Source organism: Magallana gigas, chromosome 2, assembly GCF_963853765.1.
Source record: "Magallana gigas chromosome 2, xbMagGiga1.1, whole genome shotgun sequence".
NCBI lineage: Eukaryota > Metazoa > Mollusca > Bivalvia > Ostreida > Ostreidae > Magallana > Magallana gigas.
Window position 1 is genome coordinate 8,673,405 of NC_088854.1, and position 22,472 is coordinate 8,695,876.

At 35.5% G+C, this 22,472-nt stretch overlaps 4 protein-coding genes across 6 annotated transcripts in view; 1 reads left to right on the forward strand and 3 right to left on the reverse strand.

Moving 5' to 3' along the window:
• LOC105348941 (prestin) overlaps nt 1-2,378 on the forward strand; it is a 7,741-nt gene extending 5,363 nt beyond the window's left edge. The window contains exons 10-16 of the mRNA XM_034444087.2: nt 139-234; nt 429-535; nt 627-696; nt 821-994; nt 1,326-1,430; nt 1,525-1,579; nt 1,682-2,378. Of these exons, the coding sequence (XP_034299978.2) occupies nt 139-234; nt 429-535; nt 627-696; nt 821-994; nt 1,326-1,430; nt 1,525-1,579; nt 1,682-1,860 (786 nt within the window). The 3' untranslated portion in view covers nt 1,861-2,378. The remainder of the gene's footprint in view (nt 1-138; nt 235-428; nt 536-626; nt 697-820; nt 995-1,325; nt 1,431-1,524; nt 1,580-1,681) is intronic.
• On the reverse strand, nt 2,353-12,037 carry LOC105348940 (uncharacterized). 3 transcript variants are annotated; one of them, XM_034444085.2, is made up of 22 exons: nt 11,883-12,037; nt 10,253-10,329; nt 10,052-10,167; nt 9,592-9,681; nt 9,109-9,365; nt 8,812-8,912; nt 8,623-8,717; nt 8,346-8,461; nt 7,918-8,048; nt 7,609-7,701; nt 6,798-6,970; nt 6,472-6,567; nt 5,951-6,079; nt 5,710-5,853; nt 5,532-5,616; nt 5,203-5,303; nt 4,753-4,903; nt 4,103-4,240; nt 3,744-3,929; nt 2,947-3,174; nt 2,628-2,741; nt 2,353-2,491 (listed from the first exon to the last, which is right to left on the reverse strand). In XM_034444085.2, the coding sequence occupies exons 1-22, from the start codon at nt 11,999-12,001 to the stop codon at nt 2,364-2,366; spliced, it is 2,868 nt and encodes a 955-aa protein (XP_034299976.2). In that variant the 5' UTR covers nt 12,002-12,037; the 3' UTR covers nt 2,353-2,363. The 3 variants fall into 3 exon arrangements, with proteins under 3 accessions (XP_034299976.2, XP_034299977.2, XP_065930934.1); XM_034444086.2 differs by lacking the exon at nt 11,883-12,037 and adding an exon at nt 11,790-11,869; XM_066074862.1 differs by lacking the exons at nt 2,353-2,491; nt 2,628-2,741; nt 2,947-3,174 and having other exon boundaries at nt 3,751-3,973.
• A 732-nt stretch (nt 12,038-12,769) lies between these two features.
• LOC136272698 (protein unc-93 homolog A-like) lies at nt 12,770-14,774 on the reverse strand. Its single transcript, XM_066074865.1, has 3 exons — nt 13,697-14,774; nt 13,128-13,395; nt 12,770-13,041 (listed from the first exon to the last, which is right to left on the reverse strand). The coding sequence occupies exons 1-3, from the start codon at nt 14,582-14,584 to the stop codon at nt 12,770-12,772; spliced, it is 1,428 nt and encodes a 475-aa protein (XP_065930937.1). The 5' UTR covers nt 14,585-14,774.
• A 692-nt stretch (nt 14,775-15,466) lies between these two features.
• On the reverse strand, nt 15,467-21,418 carry LOC105324791 (uncharacterized). Its single transcript, XM_066074866.1, has 7 exons — nt 21,111-21,418; nt 20,453-20,599; nt 20,178-20,323; nt 19,974-20,084; nt 18,650-18,731; nt 15,995-16,198; nt 15,467-15,831 (listed from the first exon to the last, which is right to left on the reverse strand). The coding sequence occupies exons 1-7, from the start codon at nt 21,322-21,324 to the stop codon at nt 15,536-15,538; spliced, it is 1,200 nt and encodes a 399-aa protein (XP_065930938.1). The 5' UTR covers nt 21,325-21,418; the 3' UTR covers nt 15,467-15,535.
• Nucleotides 21,419-22,472: the final 1,054 nt, after the last annotated feature.

Genomic DNA, 22,472 nt, shown 5'->3' on the forward strand with positions numbered 1-22,472 from the left:
CATTTACTTTTTTATTTATATTTTCATGTTAAAACCTAATTGACCAGTCAGAGGCAACATTTAAAGACTGTAGTTTGTTTGTTTCCATATTGCAATAACATGATGTTTATCGTGACAAACATTTACTTCATTTACCAGTGTGTTCTGTCCGCTGTGGTGCTCATGAGTCTACGGGGAATGTTTCTACAATACACCGAGCTACCCTCACTGTGGCGCAAGTCCAAGATAGATTTTGTAAGTCCATCGTATTAACTTAAAACAGCAGCATGAATTTGCTGTTGATTAAGGAAAGTGCTGCCAATATTATTTGTATTAGTTTGGAAAATTGGGGGAGGGGTTACTAGAAAAAGTTATTGGTTATTTTATGTAAATCCAAATAGAATGTTAAACGTTTGGTATGCAGTATGTTTTCCGTGAATTTGTTCCAGATGATCTGGATTGTCACAGCAGCTAGTACAATTATTCTGGATGCGGAGATAGGAATTATCATCGGAATCGTATTCTCCGTTTTCACAGTGACTTTCCGAACTCAAAGGTACACCACACATACTATTACATTACAAATACAAATTGAACTTGATATAAATTTGACAAACATTTAGGTGTTTTTTATTTGTTTGTTTTAGGACAGATGTATACGAGGCAGGGTTGGTTGAAGGAACTAACATTTTCAAAAGTACCGAGCGCTATCAACCGGTAATATTGCCATCAACCATCTCGTGATATATGATTCATTGATAATCACACCATTAACAAACCAGTGCACAAATTTACTTTTAATGAAAGTATGAGGATTTACAAATGTTAATCTTTACGTTAGATTCGGTCTGACGAGGGATCTCATTTCGTTGCCATACATTTCCATGGACCAGTTTATTTTGCCAATGCAGAACATTTTATGAGGACTGTTTATAAGAAATCTGGACTTGATCCAAAGGTTCTCCGGAAAGCGAAGAAACAGGAGGCAAAAACCCTGTCCCCAATGACTGATTCAGTAAGAAACATATAGAGTTCTCATAATCAGAACCATGTATCCAAATAAAGCTTCTATTAAAGTAAGACTTTCTTGAAATAAGAAATGTAGTACTATTTTATGTAATGTACTTTTCTAAATTAAATTAATATTTTTACACAACATGATAATGTCATATGTTAACTTTATCATACTGACTGGTATTAGTAAACGAAACTGAATTTTTAATTGGTTGTTTTGGAAATATTTGGATTAAGATAATTTGAATTGTTGTGTCTCGAAAAGAGATAATGCATATGAAACATAAGTAAAACTAAATGCATTTTATCAGTTATCAATTACTTGTATATAGGATAGTTTAGCCAAAATAGAAATGATGAATGGTCGGTGGAAAGTTGTGATAGATTTCACGACAGTCAACTTTGTGGATCTTGTTGGAGTTAAAACAATAAAACGGGTAATACATGAGGTTTTTATCACATTTTAAAAACTGCAATCGTTTATTGGAAAAAGTGGACATATGACATTTAAGGATTCCTTTTTCTTTTCAGGTGTATACAGACTATCAGTCTGTTGGAGTTGATTTACTATTGGTCGGATGTAACGGTAAATATTAATCAAAATGCCCCCCCCCCCCAAAAAAAAAAAATATTCAATAAAGTTTGAAATGTTTTAGATAATAAACTGCCTATATGTTTGTATTTTCAGATGAAGTCATTAAAATGTTTATTAACTGTGATGTCATGAAGGATCTTTCGCAGTGCCTTATGACATCAATGGAACCTCTTTTGTGTGGTTTTAATATTCATCGAACAAATTCCATTTGTAACGGAAGGGAAGGTTTAGTGAATGGATGTTCTTTATTAGAGTCCAAGGAACAGCCATGATAAGACTGAAAGTGAGGCATAGTCAAATCATTCCACTCTTTGTGCGTCTTGTATGGAATGGTAAACACAAGCATATATAAGGATAGCTTACTTGCATATAGAAACACAACGATTGATGGATATATATATATATACCTGGATCAATGATTACCTTTCGATTATCTTTCGATGAAAAGCATATAGAAGAACTTGATGTTTTTAAACACTATTAAAGATAACCCACGGTTATTTTTCAGGCGGAAATGTTAAAATCTTTTTACAACATATTTTGTATACAAATTTTTTTATATATGACATATAGTATGAGATGTTTTATATGTTTTTGTATAATTATTTTTTACATTTACATGGCATTAGAATTTTGTATTCAACATGCAATATAGATCTTTATGTATCTATTTTATAGCATCACATGGTATTGTTCTGTGTGAATATAAATGTACGTACCTCAGAATAAGAGTATCAGTAAAGGACAATAAAAGCTAAGTTCAACAAACATTTTATTAAGACGGCGGGTACGTGGCGGAAGCTGCTTGTGGACGGAAGAACGCTGTAACAGGGTAGGTATTGTGAGATCCACAGTGATACCAGTAATATGCCGCCCGGTTAAAGCAGATCTCCTGGCTGTTGTCTGTTTAAGAAACAGGACCAAGAGTGATTATCAATTCCAGAAGGTTTCATCCGTATTTTTTTATTAATGAATTGTTCAATCGAAAGAAAATGAAGAAGAAAATAAATAGATTATCTTATGTTAGTCCTAATTTTACCTGATCCCGAACTTGTTTGTCCCAACGCATCATAAAAAGATAACTGTATAGAAGAATCGGCTATGCATGCGTCCATTTGAATCCAACATCCACCACCCGCTGTTGTAGTTTTACCTGTTTCAATGACATATAAAGAAACTCAAAGTTGAAATAGCTGAATTTAGAATTATAATATCAATGTCATTCTAAAACATCCTTGTTTAAAATCAATTAAATCAATGTTTTACATCATTATCATTTCCTTGAATACCTTGACATCCACAATTGTATCTTAATCGATGGAAAACCAAGCGGTACATGAAAGATAGAAGAGCTATACCTGTCGGTAAAAATATGCTGGTGTATGGATAATCAACGTGACTACCACAATAACGATATTGCGGAAATGCGCGTGAGAGGCAGTTGTGTTCATTGTGTAAGGCATTTAATGAGTGCTCGGCGTAGGCGTCGTGGTGGATAAGGCCAACCTTTGGTAGGCTATGGCTGTGGTCAGGACAGCCATATTCAGCGAAGTAGCAGCCCTCGTGTCCCCCAACAGTCATCGCCCCTGATAATCAACAACGCACTAAAAACAGTTAGCCTCGAAAACCATAGCATTCACATTAGTATTGTATGCCTAATCGTGTTGTCATTGGAGAGTATATGATATCTTAAAACTTGAGGTACCTCACTACATCAAGAATTATTTCACAAATAGCGATTTAAATGTTTTGTTAAATCGTTTTTATCAATATTTTTGGTCGTATATCGTTAAATTATTGGGCTTGCGAATCGCATATCACAAGTTGACTCCGCGCGCCTGGGAATTTCGTATTTATGAAAATAATTTTCCATCCAAAATTGCAATTTTTTTATTTTACTTGAATACCTCTTATGCATCCGACTATCTATCATCAATTAATTTTCTGCTGATTTGAGAAACTATTTCAAAGTGTAGTGAGCCACCTTATGACATGTCAAATCTGCAATTAAAATCGTTTCTCTACAGTAAACATTATTTAACTTTAAAATGAATCAAAGGATAGTGGAAGTAATTATCACTGAATGATTTATAGAAAATTAGAATCTGACTAAAGCAACCTTTTTAGGTCGATTGCAAAGTTCATGTAAACGTACCAGTAGGTCCGAAAATAACATGGAAGAGGGACTCTGCTCCACAGTAGCTGACGTAGTGAGACACTCGCTGCAGACAGAGAGACTGTCTGGTGTTGGCACCAGGGTTCGTGTCTCGGTAAAAATGAGTTTTGTTTCTAGATATCAGTCCGGGGTGTGAGGCGCATTTTTCCACATACAACCAACATCCTTCAAGTTGCACAAGCAATGCAATAGAGAGGGAATGGTACACCCTGCACAGTTAATATCAGTATAGCAACCAGTTCATTGTAATAAAACAAATAATGTCTATAATATCTTTAAAATTTTTAGCTGAAATGAACGCCTGTTCACTGTACCGCAATACCATGTATTTGTCTAACCTTGTTTGGGGGTTGCGTGTATTGTATTGGGGGCGGATCCGTCCGGTAGATAAGATCCTTTGGGTACATGTGTGACCGGTGGGTAAGTGGTACATGGGGAAGGAGAGCTGTGTGTGACAGGGGCCGCCGCCACGTGTTCTGTAAACACGTAAAATGTGATAACATGTAATATAAAAACAACATATTAATTGTTAATAGATTTTTGATTGATATATAATATATTATTATACTTTCATGTTAAATACTGAAATCTGATTGGTTTAGACGCAGTTGATAATCCGTTCTATTACCCTCAGCATTAGCAACGCACTTAGCAACGGGTAACACAACGAATTGTTACATGCGCGTAAATTATGCGCGTACGGTTCGCCGTAGAATTCACGTCATTTTTATATAAAAGCAAAATAAAAATTCTCTAAAATCAAGACATTCAGTATAATAAAATAAATAGTGCCTGTTTGGGAGGATAAAAGTTGAAATTGACACCCCTCGAAAACCATTGTCAACCGACGCGAAGCGTCGGTTGACAATGGTTTCCTAGGGGTGTCAATTTCAAGTGTTACCCTCCCAAACTGGCACGATTTATATATTACCGTTTCTTCTAGGTATTGATTTAAGAAACAAAAGAAAAACAACAACAAGCTATATACCGTTGTATTTAGGTCCCACGGCGAAACGTGGACCCACCTGGTTCAGTTGTATTGGGGTCGGAAAATGGACTCTATGTGCGAACTGTGCCAGCTGACACTGAGGCCGGAAGTCCCGCACTGTTACGTCATAGAAGTCTGACGTCAGATCTGACTACAAAATTAACATTAACCAATGTTAATACTTTTATTCAACACTAATGTCATCTGTCTGCAAAATTTTCAGTTATTTTAAAATAACTAACCTTTTTGTTCTGTTTCTATAAATCTAATCGTATATGTCATACAAGTTATATATTTGTATTTACACCTTTGGGATTTTATGGATTTTTTTACGTATATCCTATAGGCATCGTCTTTAAAAATGCACTTCACAACAACACACAAAGTTATTGTTCTTTTACTTTACAGCAACTATTGAATATATCATTGCCGATGCATTTCGTTACTTACGTAGGCGTTGTTCGACACGTTAAACCAGTCCACATTTTGTTCCAGGCCACGTATAGACGAAGTCTTAGCTCCGTAGAATACGTTGTTGTAGATCTGGTTTCCTATTCAGTTTTATATACATGAAATAATATTCCGTTAACAATTCTATATCAAATATCGAGCATTTTACAAAATGTTCACAAGGGGTTTTTCCCATCATGTCGCCGTTATAAAATTAATGAAAGTTTGAACATACCCTGTAAATGTTCACGTCTACAAATTATACTGGTTTTTTCTAGGATTATTCCTTATAGTTTCATTTTTATCATCTCAAGAAAAAACAGACTTACCTTTTGGTTCGCTTGGACTGTTCGATTCAATGACAGCCAACTTTGGATATTTCGAGGCCCATATCCCAGTCTTAAAAGGTACTTTCTGTACATCAAACAGGTTCGCCAGTTGAATGACAATTTTTCAATTTAACATTAATATAACGCAACTTGTTTCATCAGAGATGAAGTATCTCACCCGCAGTTTGTCATAGAGTGTCGTGTCCACACTATGGGCGGTGCCTCTGTGGTCCACTTGCATTGCGTTCAAAGTGGCATTATAGAAAACATTGTCACGTATGATGTTGTCCCGTCCACCTCCGATATTTGTATGAACTTCGTTCTTTAGAAATATATGAGTAACGAAATACATGCATTGATATTAATAAATGTACAGTAAATAGGAACTTTAAAACTAGGTGACCCCGCCCACCACGTACGTCATAGAACACGTTTTCCTCGATGGTCACGGACGAGTACTGATCGTCCAGCATGATCCCCCGGACATCCGCCCCCGGGACCCTCCTCAGAGTGTGATGTATATGGTTCTTACGGATTATATTTCCTCTCTGCATGAAAACACAAGTTAATAATTACGGTAATTTAACAAGTAAATCTTATTCACAAGCGCCTGTTGTTCTAATAAAAGATCACCCTATAGTGAAATACTAATATTATATAGTATAATATAATAATATTATTATACTATAAGGTAGACTTATAATACAGAGAGCAAGGGCCATTGGTCTTATTTCAACAGTATGCATATGATCTAATGAGATCATTGTATATTATGAGATAAGCTGATGGTTTTGTTTCTTAAATAAATGATAAAACAATATAAGGCGATAAACTTCAGAGACAATACTTTTTAAAACATATACATGTATTACATATTTACATAGCGTATTAGAACAACCATTATTTTCTATACGACGATTACAATGTAAATGGCTCTCACCGCAGTCCAGTCTCGTCCTGAGTGTATCCCTCCGCAGTCGGAGCTGTTCTGACACGTGTGGTGGATGTTGTTGTATTCCATCACGTGATCGTTCCCCTGAATAGTATCATACAATGGGTGATAAGGTATGATATTCTTGTATTATGCAATATCCAAATAAAACTGAATATGTTACTAAAAATATTTTACAGTCTCAAATCATTATTATTAAATTCCTGTATGTGATATGATGTATTGTATTGCCAAAGGCACGTTTCGATTGAAGACTTCGCTCAATATGCAGTTTTCCTGACTCTTATTAATAATGATTTTAAATAAATACTCACTGACCACCGAATGGCCGTGTATTGCCCTGTGTGCATGTCGTTATATTGCACCCGTGCGGCAACTCCCCTTAGAGACAGAGCATTGGCCCCGACCCCTGTTTCTCGGCTGAATCTCCAAATAAGGTTATCTGTCACCAAGTTTCCTGAGGGAGTCAGCGTGACGCGATCGCCCCCTGGTCAGTTATAAAAAATAATGTAAAATTAACAGATTTTGACGAAAGTTTATAAATAAAAGGAAAAGGGGCATGGTCAGGATTTTAGTTAAATTTTATTTCTCCATTTTTCTTGTTGACAATGCATATGCTTCCGTACTGGTCAACCAAAGTTTGAGGGTAAGTCGTGGAGTTATAAGCAAGATACATAACAGGCTTGTGAAACGTTTACATCGGTTCAATACTAGTACATCGGCAAACGTTTTTGTTTTAAAGATGATATTTCTATATGTGTTTTGGTTTTAAACACAAAAAACAGTTCCTAGCGTTTAACACATTCATTTTACATCTAAACCTGGAATTTCTTTTTTTCATTCAAAATTTTGAAAGGTGACCTGGGCTTTGTTGACATATCCAAAAAGTTTACAATAGTAATCTCTGTATATCGCTTTTAACTCGACGAATGACACTCAAATTTTCGATTGACTATGAGGTGTGCCTTACTAAAGCATTGTAAACATTATAAATGGAATATTAAATTTTTACGAAAGTCGTGACCATTTAACTTTTACACCTAAGCACCACCTTAGACAGATGTAACAAAGCCATGTCCAATCCATAAATTGAGTTTTTTTTAAGAGAGAAAGGTAAATTCTTACCGTCTAAACTGACGCCCCCGTCCCCGTCATGTAGATTACAGCGGCTGATTGTGACGTCACGTGAATCTCCCGAAAAGAAAACATTGTAAGACCCTGTTGATGTAAATTGAAAGTATTTTTGATATACTATTTGAATGCAATTTAATTTAACTTTTTCGATGTCCACGACCGATTAAAACTTTCGGCTATAGATATCGTTTAAGCACCCTATTTTGATGTACACGAACTTGAATATAGACACTACAATTCTCCTTATCAGATTTTACTAGATAAATAATCAGTAGATATTTCAATTCATTGAACACAAACCTGTGTTTTTGATTTCCATTTGTTCAACAGTTACGTTGTGAGCATTGTTTCCTTTAATCCCAAACCTTCTACATGCCTCCAGTGTAAATCCCCGAAATACCACATTAGTACATGTACTTGTTCCATCAAGGCTGAAAAAAAATGAATAACCTGAGGTATTAATATATGAACTTTACTAAATACTAGATTACTGCTTATTTTGCCACTATCTTTGATAAATAGGCAAAAGGGGGCCTTCTATGGAACGTATTCCGTAGAACACAGGAAACACTCTAGTAAGTGTTGGCTTTGTTAACTAAAACGTGTTTCATGTAAACATATCACAAAGAAAAAACATCACGATCGCTGTGTTGCTGTCTCTCACTTGCTATTCGCTGTCTTTAAAATTAATACAAACGAGAAAGGCGAAGCTAATTGTGTTCTGTTACCTGAAACAATCGTTGATGATAGATGTGTATATGACGTCATGACTGCTGAGATGACCAGAAGATGTAGGCGGCCATAAGTAGAGGACTCCTGAGGATCTGTCTATGTAATACTCGCCCTAATGAACAAAGAATGGTCTGTGTCATTTGTTATAAACGAACATACTTGTAGTGTATGAAATCTTCAAAGCAATATTTTCTGCATACATCCACCAATGCAATCATATGGTTATGAACATCATTAAGCAATCATCAGGTCCAGGTAGACACTGAACTGTACCGGTTCATCGATCTCTCCAAGGACGTTCAGGAATCTGAAATATCCACCTTGTTGCGAAAATTTTATCCCTTCATTTGATTGGTTGTTATAATGTCCTGTAATGAAAAACAGAAACAGACATATAGTTAATTTTTTAGCAACAACAAAAATATTAATTCGAGTAGATTTCTAAACCGTATGAAAGATTACCTTCCTTCAGACCATACCAGGTGTCACGTTCAAGTTCTACCAAGTGATTCGTGACATCTAAAGAGTGAATTTTCACACCCATGTCTGCCCAACTCCAGAACCTGCATATGTTAATTATTACAAGAATAGTTTCAAGAGTGTCACACTTAAGATATCTATTTGGCCTGGGTAATAGGACCCTTTCACTGTACAGTACTATTGCTAAAGTTTATGATTGAACTTTGGAAAAATATTACAATCCAAGGTTTGTTCAATTCAGTTAAACTATTTTAAATGTATACAAACATTTTTTTTTACCAATAACCGTACGCCCACAGATCGTTTTCAGACGACCATCTCTTTGGTCGCTCGCTGTCGTACGAGAATCGTCGTCCGTGAGTACCACTCAGCACTTGTCTAATGTTGATGAACCCCTCGTTTGGCCATCTCGCAAGACGTAGAGGTGCGCCATTATAAAACACCTCGAGGGGCGCTTCTCTGTTGTGATAAAATCCATATGAGGTAAGATGTCCCAAATCTGTGATTCCAACATCGGAAAGGTTCATTTGGTACACCTTTAATAGGTGATAATGGTTTTGATGAACAAACAAACATGATTGTATTAAAACAAAAATTTGAATTATCATACTAGTATGTTACAAATGCACAGGGCTTTACCAATCGGTGTATTAAAAAGACTTTTTAACGAAGTTAACGCGTGCACACTGCAAAATACATATTTTAACTTTCACTCTTCATTCAAATTTCGCGCGCTCTCTTTAAGAGCCTATCAGAACTCACCTTGTGTCGAGACTCCGGCGGAAGCCTGTGGAGTATGGCTGTATCTGTTACTTTGTGGAACATGTTGCTGGGTATTCTCTTTCCCCCTGTCTTCAACAAAATGATATAAAAGAACATTGCATGTTCCATTCAACACGATTGCCTTGTTCTCATGTAAAATATTAAGTAATAAATGTCAGCGAATTTATAATATAAAAATAATACAAAAGAGACATTATAAACAAACAAATTGTTGTTGCTAATATGGGACACAAATACAGAGGAAGCAAGGAAAAAGGTTCCATGCGCAGTCCTTGTCTTCAGTAATTAAATCGTAGACTTATACTAAATTACTGATAAATTGTACTCGTATATTATTCAGCTATGTTTTCTTGCCTTATAATTTCTTTTCCATTAAAATGTTCTTTATAAATCCCTTTGAATTTTTTACGGTAAAGGAAGTTTAAGGTTCAATTGATACCACGTGAACTTCTTCATCTTTATGTGCTTGAATTGTGATCGTGTGAGGGGATCTGTGGGTAATGTGCACAGTTGCATCCAAATCATGGTACCCTTGCATCAGGTTAATGGTAACATCTACAGCAAAGGACAGAATTATAAAAAGAAACCAAGAATAATTATATAAAAATAACATGGAATCGGTATTCGTTCTAAGACTGACCTCTATTGGAGTAAGTGGACAGTTTGAGTTGGGACAAGGCCTGCGACAGGGTTCTCACTGGATGGTGAATATCGTGTCTGAAAAAAATAAGAATTTTAAAATCATAACTTAACATCTTAAAAAGAATTTCTAACTCTGACAAAACAAAATGGTACGGACCAAATGTGACAAGATCGGGCTTTGTGATTTGTACTTTGATATAACCACCTATCAGTGTTTAGTCTAAAACTAAAAAAGTTGAGCTTTTTAAAAAGTTTTCCGTCTTTAGAGAAAATACCTAACAGCAAACAAAAATTGACTCTTTTTTTACATATATATCGCCTTCTCTACATTTTTACAAATACCTTTTAAGCTTGCCTGTCTAAAACTAAGAAATGTGGACAACGTACTTGTTATAAGTAGGTAGAAAGAAATCGTATAATGAAGGAGTGTATTTTTAAAATAAAATCAAAGTTAATACCACGCAATAGCATCTGTTTGACTTATATTACATGTACTTTTACCGTATCTAATATTAAAACAAACTTATTTACAGATATTAGCCATACCGTATCAAATTTTAACATTTTTGTATACATTTGAATAAACGTTACAAAAACAAGAACACATCATATAAAAGGATATTGTGTACGAAAATTATGCGCGTACGGTTCGCTGTAGAATTCACGTTATTCCTATATAAAAGCAGTAAAATTTTCTTTAAAATTTTAAAAAAGACATTCAGTATAACAAAATAAATAGTGCCTGTTTGGGAGGATAACAGTTGAAATTGACACCCCGAGAAAACCATTGTCAACCTCCGCTTCGCGTCGGTTGACAATGGTTTTCTCGGGGTGTCAATTTCAACTGTTACCCTCCCAAACAGGCACTATTTATATAATATTGCTTTCAACTAGTTGTACTGACAAGTTAAAACCTAGATTTCATTCATATCAATTTTTATTGGGTTTTTTCGTTTTATCACTTTTTAAGATTTGAAATCTACGAAAATCATTGTCTTGCATAAATAAAGATCACCAGAAAATTATTTCCTTAGTGCCGAACAGAATTTTATCCAATAAAATAGATGATTTTAATAGTAATCTTTGGTGCAAATGATTGTACATGTAATAGTAATATTTGATGCATGATGCAAAAATGATCTTAATAAAAAAGAACAGTTTCTTTAACTCTATTTAAAATATATCGTTATTCTATGTATTAAAATGAGTTTTACACAAGTCCTTGATGGCATGGCCGTTACACTTACTACATATTTATGATTTTATATCGCAATTTTAATCGTCACAGTCATTGAAACACTGCAAAGCGACATTGTTACCGTCTTTTTTGGAAAACTGTATAAAGAGTTGATATAATTTACAGTCTCCGCATTGTGCACTTCCTCTCCTTTGTGATTGGTAGAAATTAAATGATGTGATAATCTACATTTAGTTGCGCAAATTTGATTCATTAAAAAAGGCATTTACATTTTAAATTTGTACGATTTAAAGAAATGAAGTGCTGTCATTTGATAGATATAATTTTGACAACTGACCTTAACAGACCGACGGACTGACAGACACTGTTATTAGGCATGGAACATCACGTAGTTCTTTAACTTGTGTATTCAAATCAACACAGTGTATACCCGTTATTGTGGTCCCTTCCGTGCGTTGACACGTACAGATTGGCGGGTCCCGAAAGTCCGTCCAGAACGAACCCCCCACAACAGAGCACGTGTAAAAAGAGCAACACGGCGTACAACATCCCTGTAACAGTTAAAACACTCTTCTACGGCCAAGATTTACTCTACATCAGCTCTAGGACTAAATGGAATTAAGTAAACATATAGGTAACTATTTAGTTAGACACTCCGATAGATTATGTACCATGTGAACTGTTCTACAATATGAACTTTTCCAGGGTTGCCTTATCGTATTTATTCAACATAGCGCGATTTAGTCATGATTCCCAACGCTTAAAATGTTGACGGATAAAATCTAAAATAACTATCATGACTAAAAAAATCATGAAAGTTATTTTCATTTTTTTTAATTTCACATGGTATGATTTGATAAATTCGTCAAAATAACTTTTTTGAGATGCATTTGTGACACATCTGTCTTTTGGCGGCGACGAACGACAATTCAAAAAGCTCGTACAATGTATCGGTACAATGTAACAGTAGCTACATGGGTGTTTTCAAAAGACAACTAGAACGCAAAATCCAGCATTATCAATCATCATTTTAACAAGAATATTTTGCATACAGCTTTGTGATTGCAAACAGTCTAAAAGTTTCACACAGCTTAGTAATCAGAGGTAAATTCACACAAAAGCATTTGCCTGCTTGACTCTCGTTAAAAAAAGGCAATGCTGTTCGTTACCAAAGCATTACTTGTCTCGCATATTTTTGTGAAGAGATTTAGAGTATCTCTTGAAGTGTGTGCAACTTTTTACACTGATTTTCTTTTTATCAATAATTCGTTATCTATCAATACAGAAAAAACGTGTCCGTTCGTTCAACCAGAGACGTCATAGCCTAGTTGTATTATTTTCTGGATTATTCTCAACGTTGACTACTTGTATTTCCTTTTCCACAACATGTCTGTTCTTGTACACGTGGACCTCCACACCGGCGTACATCGCCGAACCAACGACCAGAAGAACGATGACAAGCAACAACTTGACTTTGACGCATACGTATAAACTGATAACGAAGTACACAGTAAAACTAGCAGCCTTCGTGCAGTGGTAGTTGGCAAAGGCTGCTTCCGTCCTCTCTGGGAACAGTAGCGCTATCAATGCTGTAAATTGCAATGGATTAGAATTATAAAACCAATTTACAATTTTTGTATTTCTTTATATCTTTTCAGTAAAACATGTCACCTACCATTGAATTGTGTTGCCCAAATTCCTTCGCCCAAACCCCACACGACAGCCATGGAAAACAAGTGAACCTCTTGGTCTGCTGTCGGAGCCCAGAAATATAAAACAATAAATATGGTCAAATCAATGGCAACAGCAGTGGCGAAAAGCACGTAACGTCCCGTGTATTTGGCTATCCGTGACGTCACAATGGCACTGGCGGTTGTGGCACATCCATAACTGGCCATCACGAAGCCTACCATATGTATCCCAAATGTGCAACTGGCGTAGGACTATGAACAAAGAAATATGTATAACTAACTACAATCAAATTAAATTGTTTAATAGGGCTAAATGGTCGTCGTCACTTTAATTTAAGACTGTATTGATCTCTTTTAGAAGAAAAGCTCTCTATATAAAAAATATATAGGAAAATACCCATATTCAAGGATAAATTTTTCTATAAACTAGATAATAGTTTATAGCCAAACAAATCATATCTTAAATTTTAGATAGATCTGGTGTGAGTTTGTTGACCAACGGGTCTCCTTCAGCCTCTTAGAAGTTCTTAAAAAATAATATTCAAATTCAAACCTTTGTAAAATCTGTCCATACAACGGCTTTTTGCATTGCAACAATGGAAAACAGGGGCAGAAGAAAGACAAGCTTAGGATCTGTGCGTAGGACAGAGCAGCAGGCTGTTACGGAGTCCTTACCATTTGCTTTTTCTGCCCATTGTGTTTTTTGAATTGCAGGCAAAAATATTACAGTACACAAAATTCCAAGAACATCAAAAGCTAGGAAAATCGACATAAGAAGATACCTTGCCGAATTCGCAGGCTCCGTGATTTTGCTTGTTGAGTTACCATGCACATCAACAGGGCAGTCATTACAGCCGCACGCTGAAGCGGAAGACATAGTCGTATTGAATGCAGTATCCTTGTTTAAAACAAAGGATGAAATCAAGTTTCCCGTTATCTGTGTAAGTTCGAAGAAGGTGAAGAAAATTCCATTCAAACGACTGAGAGTGGCGTGGATTTCCGCCTTGTTCTTTTCACTGATAGAGTATGCATTTGTCGAAATAAAGACTCCCTGTGACGTCCACAGTAGCCCGGATATTAGTCCCAGTAGAATGGATGTCGGTATCAAGGTTGCAAATGTTGGATAGAAATTGCTACACGTGTACAGAATATGTGATACCCAGGAAATAAGCAAAGAAATCTTAATTCCAAGCGTCTTTATCATCCAGGGAGCTAAGATGGCGGATACGATGACAAATGCATAGAGACACGACAGCGATGTTATTCCTAGCCCGTCGTCTTGGTTCAAACTACTCTGGAGATTCTGTAGAGCAGTGTAGGCAGTAAACACAGCGAAAAAACTCAGGGAAATGATCACGACGTTCCAGGTTTCCCGTCCGGTAATTCCAACCTCATTCTCAGTTGTTTTACACCCAAAACAGATCTTCATTGTATGTTTCATTTAATGGTTGACCTTCTGTGACTATGCTCAATCACAAGTAGTGATAGATAATAATATGCATTCCTGTATATCCAACCATTTTGTTTTGTTTACTCTGTCAGGTGAATTTTGAAAAATGTCGTCGATAAATGTCGCCCTGGTATGCTCTTTCCTTTATTATAAATGGAGCTAAGATGGCGGATAGGATAAGGAGGTCCGTCAAAGTTCTATGATGATAAGATTGCCATGAAACACCTTAAAAAGAACTCTTGCACTGGAGAAAATAAGGGGTTCTTTGCATTCAATGACAAGTAGCCTACAGCTTTCAATATCAATATTTCATTGGCGTTGCTAAAAAAAATCTGCTGTCGTCATTCTGAAGTAGAATATGAGATTTTCATTTTATAGTCAAATGCGCAATTTAATTCACATATTCTAGTCCACCGTTTGTTGCTATGAATGACATTGCATCATATTTGTTCATTTTCTGAAGAACGAATTACTATCAAATTATGTTCTTCTCTACTACATGTACATGTATGTATGGTTAATATGATTTAAGGTTGTAACGCGTTTTCTGATTTCCTAAAAAACAGTTTAAATAGGATATAGTGAATGTTGCCTGCGTCACTGTATCACTGACGTAAAAAACGTATTATTTCATCTAACGCTACGTTTGAATTTTGGTATAAGTTCATGTTATTTCAAAAGTCAAATGACTGGGGTTTTTTTTAACAATCAATAACAGAAAACCAAATTATACGGAATTAATTCAATACTAGTAGTTACCAAATTTATACTAGTATAAACTGGGTTGGAACAATTTACACGGGAATAAGTTCGAGCAGTAAAAACTAATTTGAATTTTTCAGTTCTTTATTAACAAGAAGTCTCACTTTGAATACACAGTTGTAAAATGCATCTAGACGTTACATTTTCAGTTTTTCTTGACGGTCACACGGTCCTGTGCATCTATCCTATTATCGATCCACTATTAAAATTAGACTGACGAGCCTTCTGGTCAAACGTCATCTCGCAGATGAACGCATGTTTCTCGGAGCACGACACGTCCCCCCACTCGTAGTCATACCTCGGATACTCGATCAACAGACAGTTCTGGTTTCCAGCCACGTTGTTGGGCTGCCCGGGGTGCCAGTGGGTGTAATTGAGAGGGACAGGGTGAGCCTGACCAGTCCACGTGAACGAATTCTCTTGGTCAAGGTCGTTCCCATTCGTCCACAGTCCGAAGTCGGCGGCAAGCCTCATGGCTGAAAAATTATATTTTTACATGACATTTTTCCATCTATCAACAGACTTATCCATTAATGTTAGCGGTTTCCTAATTAACGAATACGATCTCTGTTGTTATTAACTATTTTGGAAAAGTTAATGTACAAGAAATAATAAATTATATTTATATATTTTCTTTACCGTTTGAGTTCTTGATCATGTTTGAAATAAACGTTTGTTCAGCTGCAGTTTCTATGGCTATTAGGCTTGCCTGGGGCCATCTCGCTTTACACGCTTTCATGGCATCTAAGTAGGTTTTTGGTTCAACGTGGAACACATAACATGTGGTCGTTCCACTGACATTGTATATCACAGACCCGTTAGGACACCGCGGAAATCGGATTCCTGGAACACAGATACGCTTATGAACTTTTGTTTTTAACTGTAGTTGAAAACAAGAGGCCCAGGGGCCACATCGCTCACCTGAGCAACAATTGCCTTAATTCTAATCAAATTAGCATTACAGTATCAATGCTTTCCCAGAATATTTTTTAAGATTTTCTCTATATATTACTATGTAAAAATTCAAACCGCCATAACGGTCCCGCCCTACCACTAGGGACTGTGATTTTGCAAACTTGAATTTACACTTCCCGAGGATGCCTCTACACAAGTTTAAGCTTTTCTGGCCAAATAGTCTTTAAAAAGAAGATTTTTAAAGATTTTCTCTATATATTCCTAAGTAAAAAAAATTCATCCCCCATTGTGGCCTCACCCTACCCCTGGACTATTATTTAAACAAACTTGAATCTATATGATCTTGGGATGCTTCCCCTCAAATTTGGGCTTTCCTGGCCTAATAGTTTTGAGAAGAAGACTTTTAAAGATTTTCTCTATATATAAAAATTTATCCCCCATTGTGGCCCGCCCTACCCCCAAGGACCATGATTTGAACAAACTTGAATCTACATTATCTGAGGATGGTTACACGCCAATTTGAGCTTTCTTGGCCAAATAGTTTTTAAAAGAAATTTTTTTTAAAGATTTTCTCTATATAATCCTATATAAAAATTTATCCCACAACTATGGCCCCACCCTACCCCCGGGGACCATGATTTGAACAAACTTGAATCTTCACTTCCTGAGGATGCTTCCATTTTAATTTGAGCTTTTCTGGTCTAATTGATTTTGAGGAGAAGATTTTTAAAGATTTTCTCTATATATTCCTATGTAAAAATTGACCCACTAATTGTGGCCCCACAATACCCCCGGGGACTATGAGTTGAACAAACTTGAATCTACACTATCTGAGAATGCTTCCACTCAAAGTTGAGCTTTCCTGGCCTAATAGTTTTTGAGAAGAAGATTTTTAAAGATTTTCTCTATATATTCCTATGTAAAAATTGATCCCCCTATTGTGGCCCCACCCTACCCCCGGGGACCATGATTTGAACAAACTTGAATCTACACTTCCTGAGGATGCTTCCATTTTAATTTGAGCTTTTCTGGCCTAATAGTTTTTGAGAAGAAGATTTTTAAAGATTTTCTCTATGTATTCCTATGTAAAACATGATCCCCCAATTGTGATCCCACCTTACCCCCGGGGACCATGATTTGAACAAACTTGAATCTTCACTTCCTGAGGATGCTTCCATTTTAATTTGAGCTTTTCTGGTCTAATAGTTTTTGAGAAGAAGATTTTTAAAGATTTTCTCTATATATTCCTATGTAAAAATTGACCCACTAATTGTGGCCCCACAATACCCCCGGGGACTATGAGTTGAACAAACTTGAATCTACACTATCTGAGAATGCTTCCACTCAAAGTTGAGCTTTCCTGGCCTAATAGTTTTTGAGAAGAAGATTTTTAAAGATTTTCTCTATATATTCCTATGTAAAAATTGATCCCCCTATTGTGGCCCCACCCTACCCCCGGGGACCATGATTTGAACAAACTTGAATCTACACTTCCTGAGGATGCTTCCATTTTAATTTGAGCTTTTCTGGCCTAATAGTTTTTGAGAAGAAGATTTTTAAAGATTTTCTCTATGTATTCCTATGTAAAACATGATCCCCCAATTGTGATCCCACCTTACCCCCGGGGACCATGATTTGAAGAAACTTGAATCTACACTATCTGAGGATGCTTCCACTCAAAGTTGAGCTTTCCTGGCCTAATAGTTTTTGAGAAGAAGATTTTTAAAGATTTTCTCTATATATTCCTATGTAAAAATTAATCCCCCTATTGTGGCCCCACCCTACCCCCGGGGACCATGATTTGTACAAACTTGAATCTACACTTCCTGAGGATGCTTCAAATTTAATTTGAGCTTCTCTGCCCTAATAGTATTTGAGAAGAAGATTTTTAAAGATGTTCTCTATATATTCCTATGTAAAACTTGATCCTTCTCTTTTGGCCCCTCCCTACCCCCGGGGACCATGATTTGAACAAACTTGAATATACACTACCTGATGATGCCTCCACACAAGTTTTAGCTTTTCAGGCCAAATAGTTTTTGAGAGGAAGATTTTTGAAAAATACCAACAAATGTTCAATAATTCTCAATTATCTCCCCTTTAAAGAGGGCGTGGCACTTCATTTGAACAAACTTGAATCCCCTTCACCTAGTGGTGCTTTGTGCCAAATTTGGTTGAAATCTGCCCAGTGGTTCTTGAGAAGAAGATGATAATGAGAAAAGTTTACAACAACGTCGACGACAACGACAACGACAGACAACGGACAAATTGTGATCAGAAAAGCTCACTTGAGCCTTTGGCTCAGGTGAGCTAAAAAAGTAATTGTTGTTTACTCTTTTAAATTAAGCAAATATATAGTTTAGAACAGATTAATTTTACCTTCAGTACTACAAGGTGCGTTATAAACACTCAGGTCGTCAACATACACGTACTGATTCAGATGGTCAGCCTCAAACACAATCTGCAAATCAAAGTAATTAATTTCAATTCCCTGCTTTTAGTGCTAAATCCATCAAGAATTGTCCACAAATTTTATTATGCTTTCATAATTATATATATATATATATATATATATATATATATATATATATATATATATATATATATATATATATATATATATATATATATATATATATATATATATTTTATCTACAGAGTATGAATCCCTCTATTTCTCACGGATTTTTTCAGAAAATGCATCAGGAATAACTTTTCCAATATATATTAAACCATTATTTTCTGTATTTGAGAAAATATTTTAAATAATTATTTTCGCGGTTGTTTCGTACTACCTTGAGTAGTCTTTAGATAGCTATAAGGTTTTTAAATCATATATGTATAACGAGGCCGAGTCTAATCATTTGTACCTTAGATATTTTGATGATCTTGCGTGTAGATTTATTACTCTATCAATTATTTTAAGATAGAAAATAATATGTTAACCACCCCGATTTCCTATGGGTCTCAAATGCGTCTCAAAAGTTCACATATTTTTTTACTATCGGGACCTTTTAAACTTCAATGAAAACGCACTAAATTTTCGTATTTCCCCCATATTTTTGTATTTTTGTCTCTCACATATATGAAAACTATTGTAAAAAGTCCCCAAATGGTAATTTTTTTAATGTTTTCCTCGTGGTTTGGTCAAGAGATGATATCAAAGTTGATTTTTTTCTCTCCAAAACGTTTGGACATTGAAGTATAATTGGCATATGAATTAATTATTAACAAAATTCTAGGAACTCTTTAAAATTGCTATTATGTTTCTCTTAATTATGCAGATAAGATTACGCGTAAGCACCATTTTAGCATTTCATCCTATCAAATTCATAAAACAATTTTCCAACTAATAAACTTTACATATAATGTTAATTTTGTACAAAATTACAACTCAAAAGAAAGTTTATAACTTTTGAGCTACTGCCTCATGAAAATAAAAAGATGCGCAAAGCCCCGCGCTTTCATAATGTACTCGGCCTCGTCAAAATAATCTGGATAGTACAACATAACAAAAAGACCAAAACAAAGAGTTATTTTTAAGTTGGAAGGATTTTGCAGAAAAAAATGAAAATAATAAATGGCTTAGATTTTCAATCCTGTTGTATATTTTCATGTATGTATATAGGTGTTATGGTTTGCAATGGGAGAAAAAACATCCCTACATCAAGACGATCTTTTAAGAAGACTTTATCGTACTCACTTGGAATGGCCTTCTAAGATATTCCGGGTCGGGAGTTATTTCAGCGAGTGTCCAGTCATGCGCAGGAATATTTGTCACCGTGAAGACCGGGTAACCCCTCTGATTACCCTCCTACAAGGAAACAGATTTTTAAAAAATGTATTTAATTCAAAAATTTTACTAGTGAACAGCTCATGAGCAAATTAAATACGACTTATTGACTACCTGCAAATAAACACTAAATTTTCCAGCAGTGTTCTGATTACTTTCTGCTTTGTAGAAAAATCGTATGCAATACGCATGTGCAGGATTAAAAGGTCTAGACGTAACACGCATTACATAACTAGGATGTTGAGACCTTAAACTGTGTCCTGTAATAAAAAGAAGGCGTTATAAACATATACTCAGAATGCAAAATTAATATAAAATGAACATGTCAAATTTAAAATCATGTAAAATTTGATAATATTTCAGGTGTTTGAGTTAATAAATTGGCTCACCCAGTTTTGAGCCTAAGGTATGGTCAGGGAGTGCGTTGTCTAGCAACCAATTATATTGGTCGTCGGTGTTTTGAGTAAAATTGCACATATGGACCCCATCCTCGAAATCACAGTGCGTTAAATTGTACGAGTACATGTTGCTGGCAGCTTGCAGATAAACAAACACATTTAGGTAAACATTCATATTATTTTTTAAAAATCACAAACAGACGCACATGTACACAAGGATACACATTCATAATATTCATTTAGGATCTCTCATGATTTGCGATGTTAAAGGATTTTTATCCAACAAGTTGTGTGTTTTTGACGTTAGTCTTACTATGACGTAGGCAATATTCTTTATACAATATAAAATAATTTTTAAGCCAATCAGAAACCGCGTTACAACCAGAATAAAATTATTGTAAAATAATGCGAGAAAAATAATCATGCATTATATACTCGTGTGGGATCGTAAAATTCCACCTCGGGGCCAAGACTCACGGTCTAGGACTCGACAGAGCCTCTTCCTCGACCGTGAATCTTGTCCCCTCCTCGGAATTTCACTATCCCACACTCGTAATAATGAATGATTCTATTAATCCCATGAGTGATATCCACCGTATATTGAGATAAACATGTGATAAATTTTATTCTTTTATAATCAAGCGCCTACCATTAGCTCCAAGATCGCCACAATTACTTTCGATCGTGTTGTCGAGTTGGACTTTAAGCGTCTGTACCAAAGCAGCAAGTTCCTCGGCCTTGTTGCGGACATCGTTGTACGTGGTCTGAAATGTATGCATTGCCAGACACTGTTGTTCGTTCGCCAGACCCAATCCCATGCAGCTTAGGCCGCACAGCAGGGACAGAAAATGTATATAACGCATTTTTTACTTGGTCCAGACCAAGTTTGATATTTCGGTAAAACTTTTTTACAACAATGATTGTTACCTCGTCTAGAGACTTTTCAAAAATGAAAAAATGGCGTTCGTTGCAAATTAAAATAAAAAGATGTTTATCTTTCGGGGAGGTGTTCGAGGTGATTGACAACTATTCTTCTTAACATCTAAAATATTCCATATCAGTTTGCAAAGAAAAAATGTCATTTTCCTGCAAAACAAGAATACCGTGCACGATATAGACATGATACTAGGTGTCAAGTTAAAGACTTATGCATCTCATTGTTTACACATGCAATATAAATTACCACAAATCTGTAATGTTGCGCTATGCTAACAGTTCCCATTGTGGAATAACTAGTACATACCGATATATTTATCTTAAGGGTTGATAATCTGGTATATATCAAGCTAGGCGACGATTAAATATCTCTGCCCCTTGTGTGCAAGTTATTTTTCTATCAAATATGTCGACATGCAAGATAAATATGTTGACATGCAAGATAATTATGTCAACATGCAACATAATTATGTTGACATGCAAGAAAATTGCAATCAAATAATTTTTAAATTTTTAAACTTTTAATTTTTTTTAGAATTTGTTCGTAATGAATTAGGCTAATTGCGTGCGTTTAGAAGTCCGTGCAATCTTAATGCATCGAAACCTTTTATGAATCAGTCTTCGCTGATCATTGGCAAGACACGATGTACTGCATTATTGGTGATTAAATCTAGTCAACATGGTCATCTGCATATAATCCGAGTAATATTTGATTCTAGCATTACAAAATTATTGAGGCTATAATGAGTAATAAACAACACAACTTTGTTGGTTTTTGATAGTGTTATACCAAGCACTCTCTTGTTAGTTAAAATATCTGATATTTGCCATGACATTAAACGGTACAACATTTATTAGGAGGTAAGAGTATACAGTTGAACCATTGAGGGAGTCAGCAAGATTCCAGTTCCCCGAGAGTTAGTCTATTTCCCGAGGCGAAGCTGAGGTAAATAGGCTTGCTTGACCTTTTAGCTGTTTTATTAAAACAATACAAACAATTAATCCGGAAAAGTTCAAATTAAAAGAATTCTTCGTATATATAACAAGTTATAAAGTCAAAGTAAATGAAATCAAA

Excerpts from the sequence above, each read along its gene's own strand:
- LOC105348940 (XM_034444085.2), bottom strand. The coding sequence starts at position 12,001 with ATGTTGTACGCCGTGTTGCTCTTTTTACACGTGCTCTGTTGTGGGGGG. Across the intron at positions 5,304-5,531 it reads CAGTCCAAGCGAACCAAAAG|GAAACCAGATCTACAACAAC; the intron begins GTAAGTCTGTTT and ends AAAACTGAATAG. Across the intron at positions 2,742-2,946 it reads CAGCATATTTTTACCGACAG|GTAAAACTACAACAGCGGGT; the intron begins GTATAGCTCTTC and ends TCATTGAAACAG.
- LOC136272698 (XM_066074865.1), bottom strand. The coding sequence starts at position 14,584 with ATGAAACATACAATGAAGATCTGTTTTGGGTGTAAAACAACTGAGAAT. Across the intron at positions 13,396-13,696 it reads TATGGACAGATTTTACAAAG|TCCTACGCCAGTTGCACATT; the intron begins GTTTGAATTTGA and ends CTTTGTTCATAG. Across the intron at positions 13,042-13,127 it reads TTGGGCAACACAATTCAATG|CATTGATAGCGCTACTGTTC; the intron begins GTAGGTGACATG and ends TGCAATTTACAG.
- LOC105324791 (XM_066074866.1), bottom strand. The coding sequence starts at position 21,324 with ATGCGTTATATACATTTTCTGTCCCTGCTGTGCGGCCTAAGCTGCATG. Across the intron at positions 20,324-20,452 it reads TACCTTAGGCTCAAAACTGG|GACACAGTTTAAGGTCTCAA; the intron begins GTGAGCCAATTT and ends TTTTTATTACAG. Across the intron at positions 16,199-18,649 it reads CGCACCTTGTAGTACTGAAG|GAATCCGATTTCCGCGGTGT; the intron begins GTAAAATTAATC and ends TCTGTGTTCCAG.